The 7,500-nt window shown below is 41.8% G+C and overlaps 1 protein-coding gene across 9 annotated transcripts in view; it reads left to right on the forward strand.

The window, feature by feature from the left end:
* LOC147022258 (transmembrane channel-like protein 6) overlaps positions 1-7,500 on the forward strand; it is a 76,273-nt gene that overhangs the window by 30,807 nt on the left and 37,966 nt on the right. For all 9 annotated transcript variants that reach the window (XM_085892955.1, XM_085892956.1, XM_085892950.1 and 6 more), the window contains exons 3-4: positions 4,431-4,562; positions 4,746-5,107. In XM_085892955.1, the coding sequence (XP_085749081.1) occupies positions 4,431-4,562; positions 4,746-5,107 (494 nt within the window). The remainder of the gene's footprint in view (positions 1-4,430; positions 4,563-4,745; positions 5,108-7,500) is intronic.

Raw genomic sequence — 7,500 nt, forward strand, 5'->3', positions numbered from 1 at the left:
CGATCTGGGCCCTGCTGCCTCATCGAGTTAGGGAGTTTGATTTGATATATAAATGTTTTATGGTACAAAACTTAAAGAAACCTTTCTCCAATAACAGAGACATGCCAAAGCTTTTTGGTAGCAGTAGACATGAAGCAGTAGCGAAATACACATTGTATTGATACAGAGTAATAATGCCAATCATCATTGGTTGATAATAATCTACCCAATAGGACAGAAGGATGTTCACCAATGTTCACCATTGAACTCTCCAAATAAGCCGATGACGGAGTGTTACTAGTGGTTCATAAAGACCAAGGATGTATGGTTTGCCGAAGACGCATGAAGATACCGTCCCTTTATGACCGATCCTCTCAATGATTGGCTCTGCTCAGCATGAACTAGCTCGATGGTTACGTGAACTGCTGCAGCCGGCTCACGACAGGCTCTCTGAGCATGTCATCAAGGGTTCCTTCAGCTGAGCTGATGCCATACATTCTGTAATACAAATGGGTGAGAATCCCATCATCTGCTCATTTGATATTACAAGCGTCTTCACTAATGTTCCATTGATAGAGGTCATTGAGATCAGTGAAAGCTCCTCCATCATGAGGATCTCCTGATGCCAGCAATCCCTGAACCCGTCTTTGTTGAACTGATGAATATCGCTGCATGAGGGATGGAATTTAGTTTTAACGACTCAGTGTTCACTCGTATTGATGGCATAGCTATGGGATTCCCTTTGGGCCCTGTCCTAGCAAATGCCTTCATCGGCTCTCATGAACAACGTGCTTTTACCAATCTCCATTCTGCAAGTTCAGTCTCAAATAATTACTATCGATACGTAGACGACGTCTTTGCAGTTTTCAAGTCTACTTCAAGTGGTGAAGTCTTCCTGGAACACTTGAATAATCTTTATCCAACCTTGCAATTCACCTTGGAGATGGAACGCTCGGGAGTACTGCATTTTCTGGATGTGCTGGTGGAGAAATCGTCGAACACGTTCAGTACAACAGTCCAATGCAAACCAACATTTACTGGGCAGAATATGTGATGGGACTCTTATCGTCCCACCAGGTGCAAGATTGGACTGATTCGTAATCTGATCAACAGATCAATGAAGGATGAAGACAACCACTATGGACATGTAGGCATGTACAAAGTATGGCTGCTGTTCCCTGTGCTTCAGCAATTGAATCTCTCATCTTTTGAGTAATCCTCAGTGCGCAGAGGAACATAACTTAAGCTCGTTCTGAACCCTGAGTATGGGACTTCGTGTCTCGCACCTCCGGATAATGGAGGCAGCATTTATCAAGTCAAGCGATCCCATACTTAGTCGACTAAAGGAATTTGTGCGTTAACTCCATGAACGAATATTGGTGAACATTGGAAAATATTGGTAAACATCCTCCGATCCTATTGGGTAGAGTATCAACCAACGATGATTGGCATTATTACTCTGTGTCTATAAAACATGTATTTTGCTACTGATTCATTCTGTTCGTGTTTTTGTCTCTGACGAGAGGGGACCGAAAAGCTTTGGCATGTCTGTTATTGTTGAAATATACATGTTTATATATGTATATATATATGTATATATGTATATATATATATATATATATATATATATATATATATATGTATGTACAGTTTATATGTATGTATGTATATATATATAGGTATATGTATATGTATATATATATATATATATATATATATATATATATATATATGTATGTACAGTTTATATGTATATGTATGTATATGTATATATGTATATATGTATATATATATGTATATATATATATGTATATATATATATATATATATATGTATGTATATATATATATATATATATATATATATATAGGTATATACAGTATATATAGTATATATGTATGAAAATTGGTGGTTGAAGGCTGATGTGAACATTTTTTTTCTAGAATTCCATAAAGTGCAGGGAAGTTGAAAAAAACGTCACCGATATCTAAAGGTATTCTCCTGCTACACATACACATTTGTGCCGTCCCATGTGATGCCCCTGTGGAGAAATGTTTGAGATTGGTACATTGCAGTTTCAGGGCACATGCTCTGAAGTTTTCATTGCTTATAAAATTATCCACCGAGATGTTCATTTAGTGGTCTGAAGGGATGAAACACACAAGGTGACAAGCTGGGACTCTATGGGGATTTTTTTTGAACTTCTCAACCCATCTACATTAATGTAGTGTTTTGCCATTTGAGGTTGAGCAATATCCTGCAGTGAAGTCACATTATGAGAAAGGAAACCTGGTCATCATCTGCGTATTGCTGCTCCCACTTCATTCTGTGACTAGTCAGTGTGGTATTGTGCACTGATGGTTTTCCCATGTTCCAAACATCCCACGTGAATTAAATATTTAACCTCCAAAACACTATTGCCAAAACCTTTCAGCTCATCATTGGACCGACAGGCTGACAAGATAGCCTAGAAGTATGCACACTCAACTCTGAGTTGTCTAGCCTGGGTTTTAATCTCGGCCTAGCTATAAACTGTCATCCTGATATTTTGCAGATATGGTGAGGCATAAATGTGTGTGCTGTCCCTCAGATGGATGTTAAACTGGGCAAGCAGTATGCCGGCATTAGTTGGTGGATGTTGAGGATTCCAAAAGCGTCCTTCCCAATGAGTAGGCGAGCTGTCGTCAGCACCCTCAACAAATTACAAATTCCTGCTCTAACCTAAGGGGGGATTACATCAGTCGCACAGCTGCACCATCAGCGAATGACGTGACCCGTAACCATGTGCTGCATACGAAAGAAAAAGGAGAGTTTTAAATTTGAACGTTTTATTTGGTGGGGACCAAGAATGTCTCCACTGCATACGAGCTCACTTTGTATCTCGCATGAAATGATGGACCCAGATCTCATTCAAACATCACAACAGATCCTCTCCATCCAATTGGTGATGTTCTCGAGCCTCAGAGTCATTCGTCACATCTGCATCAGTTGCCTTTCGATCAATCGTGAGGTCCTTTGTCACATCGCACTAACCTTGTTGAATCACAAGTGAGATTGTATGATGGTTTCCACACTTTCATCACCGGCAACTCAATCTTCAGCAATTTCACATTGAGTAATCCGGCGATTCTCGAAAAATTACCCGTTCAACACTTTTAGTGTTTACGTGATTGGCAATGGCTGATTGGATGTGATAATGCTCATGATCTTCCACCGATTTCACGGCCATCTTTGAATGTCAGCTGCCTTGATGTTCTTTACAAGGAACTCAATGATACACCTCTGTTCCAGAGTACAGGTGACTATGCTTACCGCCATCGGGTTTTCGCACAGAATATTTTTGACCGGCTTTGACATCACTTCCTGTTTGACTTCCTCAGAGCTGGCAATATCATTGCACGAAACCTTTAGCAGTGAATCATTACTTTTACATTTCCTGCTGTTTAAAGTTTATGCGTCAACCTTGAACTGCTCTCATAGATGATTATTTGTACAATGATGTTGCAACAAAACTGACAAATCGAATCCCAACGGCGTCACCATTTACACATTGTGATTTATATAATGTAACTTTATAACGACTATTTGATGGAATACAAACCACAGGGTTCATACAACACCTTACCCCCACGTGGACTTGAGAAAAAAAAAAAGGACACGGGACATTTCTGTGAGCGGCAAATTTGATTGGTCGAGATGAAGTAAAATTCCGTAATATTTTTTTCTGAAGTACTGCGAAACGGAAGAGTTTGGAAAGTGGCAAGAAGTCAATTTGTGTTCTCCAGTGTTCAACTTTACATAATTAAATTTAAATAAAATAAAGATTTTAAAGGTTTGATTGAAGAAATTCTTTTTCGGGGGGAATTTCACCGCTATTGATGCAGCGTCTTAAACACCACCTCATTTAACATGTTACGTTGGGTACCGAATTTAATTTATTAGTACCGCTAAACTGCCGGTTCGTTTTCTGATTCATGTCCTGATTTTGCGTTCAAATATAACATTCGATCGAAATGAAGTTGTTCCTCCATCACAAACTGAATCTTGTGGACAGACAGGCCAGACAAGGTGAACCAATTGCACTGAAACCCGCTTTTCGCTTCATGCGTGTTGGGTAATAAAGTATTTTATTGATATTAAATATAATACAGTACGACGTCGACTTCCAGGACACGTCAAACCGTTTATAAATGAGAAGGTTCTTTCTGTACCAGACAAACAATACTGTTTTGTGATAGCATTAAACATGTGCTACAGATTAAATACAGTAAAAACTCCATCTCAAAAGATATCTTTTGCAATATTTCTCAAAATATAGTGCAAATACCAATAAACAATTAACATGGATATGTAATCTCTTGCAACAGGAGTAATACACATGGCAGATATGCAGGGACATGCATTCAATTGATCTCTGTCTGTCTTTGTTTGTATGTTTTACAATTGAATAGGGAAGCGGGATGGATTTGGCTTGATGGACCTATCAATGCCAAGATGGCGACAGAAACTGCGTTCACTGCGATCTATGAATTCCATCAGTAATGAAGAGGATTTGAACGGTTACAATCCCCACGGTTGTCATGGTAGGATCCCGTTACGAGTCCACTGTTTAGAGGTAAAGCAGATATTGGTTGGAAGAGGAAGACCCCTGATTTTTTTTTTTTTTTTAACGGTCAACCTTAAGCATGGATGATGTTGGAAAACTTTTTAAATGAAGAGAATGTTAAACCTTTCATCTTCCTCTTCATTGCATTTTCTTCCACTAGATCTCAATGTTCTCCAGACCATGTTTCGGCTTTCCGGTTTTAGGCGAGCTCGCAGTCTACGTGCCTTACCTGTGAGCCTCAGGACGCGTCGTTGGTGTTGGCTTCAAGCTTCCAGTGGTCAAACGCAGGCCACAGTTTCCCCGGCCCAACCATCCCACCAAAAAGCCGCAGCTGATAAGTCCCACAAAAGCATCGGCCGGTTTTTGGAGCTGAACAATGTAGCTCTGCCGGTTATTGCTCACCTGCCTCATACTCGTGGTCGAGACATCATTCCTCTGTTTGTGAATGATGGACCTTCTTCACCGAGATCTGTTGGTGATGAGTTGGAATATCCTGCGGTGACGACATCCATCTTTGGAAAGGTAATGAACTCCTGGTGAGAATAATTTTTTTAAACGGAGTGTCACAGTCCTCATACGTGGCCAAAAATACAAGACGAAAAGAATATTGACGGAGGTTGTTCAGTTAAAACGTTAAAATCGTGACAACACGATGACGTACAACAACAGGTTGATCCAAGTCAGGCCACAGGTTGAATGATCACTCAGTAGTAACAGTGCGAATCCACAACCAATGCCTCTTATTGGATTTCTCAAAAATTTAGAATTGTTTCAATTGTTTCCTAAAATGACTTTTGCACAAACGTACAAAGTGTGTCTGGAATGCTTCCGCAAATATTTTCCTCAAAAACTAAATAATTGTTTGGATTGACGTGACACAATAACTGGCCTACGATTCACGCCGCATGTCTCGACACATTCCTGCCTTGCAGCACATCAACACGTCATGTGCTGAGGAGTTCATGACCGAACAGTGTTCGTTTTTGGAGATTGAGTTTCCTTATACAGTACAAACATTGAGTCGTATCAATCTGCCATCTTCAAAAAAATAAAACCGATGTGTTTTATCAGGGAGACTGAAACTTTTGAGCAAAATATGAACTAAATGACAGAAGGCAGCAGCTTCACAGACTGACGGAGGATCGAAGGGGATCGGGGAGACCGAAAAGGTCTGTTTGTCCGCTGTAGGAACATAAACCTACATCGTCAATGTATCGTCTACAGCCGACACCAACACAAACACTCCAGGACTCCAAACAAGTCCTGATGAGGCTTTACAATCCTTGGTTGCTCTTTGTAGTTCAGCTTTGAATTGGGGAGGGTAACAGGGTGCGGGATTCTGGATCTGGAAGATTTTGTGACCTGGGTGGGCTGGGGGTGATGGGAGAGGGGTGGACAAAGAGATGATATGGATGGAGGAGCGAGGCCAGAAGTGGAAAACCGAGAGCCAATCAACCTACCTCTGCCAGGCTGAATAGTTTACATTTTGTATCCAACTGATAGGCCGGATCTACATCTGAATCTTTACCAAAATCAAATCGGCCTGTTCATGTCACCGACCCAACTCATCCACCAAGATTTGTCATAACCCGTCCACATCGTTTTGAAATATCATGCCAGATATCATCTTTGGCACTATCTCTCAATTAATATGAAGAATCACTTAAAAAAATAAAAATTCCTAATATGCAGATCTGGATCCGAAGCTTCACCAAAATCGAAACAATTTGTCCTTGTAACGCACCCAACCTGTCCACCAAGTTTCATCCGAATCCATCAACAACTCTTTGAGATATCCTGCTCACGATCCCGGGTCGAATCCAGACCCAGCTATGCACTGCCGTCCCGGTGTTTTTTTTTTTTTGTTTTTTTTTGTATACCTTGGTCGAGGCTCGTATGAGAGCTAACACACAACTCACAGCAAGGAGGCATGAGACAAGAGGGGCGGGAATGGAAGGGACAAAACAGTGGGGAACAGACACATTAGGTGAACTGTGGAAGGGAGAGGGATGGGGATGGGACGGGGAACATGGCGAAGAGAAGATGGACATTTCAGGGACTTTCAGGAAGGAAAGCAGGAGAAATGAAGGAAGTGGGCTTGGGTGGATTATCGGGGGTAGAAAAGATCGAGGATTTGGATGGGGGAAGATAAGAGGTGGTGGTGAACAGCTGTTTTGAAAGCCTGGAGGGAAGAATGGGAAAGAATAGAGTGAGGAAGTTTATTCCAAAGGCGGGAAAAAAGAGGAATGAAAGAGTGAAGATGAGCAGTGATTCGTGATTTTGGTAGTTTTACCAGAAGGGGGTTGTTGGCGGACCTTGAGCGCCCTGTGGAAATGTAGTGGGGACAAATCGCAGAGAGAGCAGGGGGGGCAAGGCTGGAGAGGAGTCGGTAGAAGACAGAAAGACCACCGACCAACCTGCGGTGATTGAGTGAGAGGCCCAAAGACTCAGCTTCATTGCGGGAGATGCCGATGATCTTAAATGCCCTGGTTTCGACAGCGTGAAGCCAAGAAAGGTGGGAGGCAGGAGCACCAGCCCAGAGGGGAGAGCAGTACTCCATCAGGCTACGGACAAAAGCTTTGTAAGTGGTCAGGAGCTCAAGAGGGCCGAGGAAGGACTTAGCACGATGGAGGATTCCCAGTCGGCGACTGGCTTTTGAGGCGAGGTTGGAAATGTGACTTTCCCAGGAAAGGTCATGGCAGATAGTGAGACCTAGAAGCTTGAAAGAAAAGACTTCTTCCAGAGGATTGTTGAGAAAGTGGATGGGGGGGTTTTGTAAACGGTCCTTTCGAAGAGACATAGTGAGAGTGTGAGATTTGTCTGGATTGAAAGACATGTTCCATGTGTTGGACCAGTTTGTGATTTTATCCAGATCTGCAGTGAGTGAAGAAGCTGCTGCTTGCCGGTCTGAGGGA

Source organism: Eptatretus burgeri, chromosome 8 (assembly GCF_056783735.1).
Source record: "Eptatretus burgeri isolate ZD-2024b chromosome 8, Ebu_testis_v1, whole genome shotgun sequence".
NCBI classification, from domain to species: domain Eukaryota; kingdom Metazoa; phylum Chordata; class Myxini; order Myxiniformes; family Myxinidae; genus Eptatretus; species Eptatretus burgeri.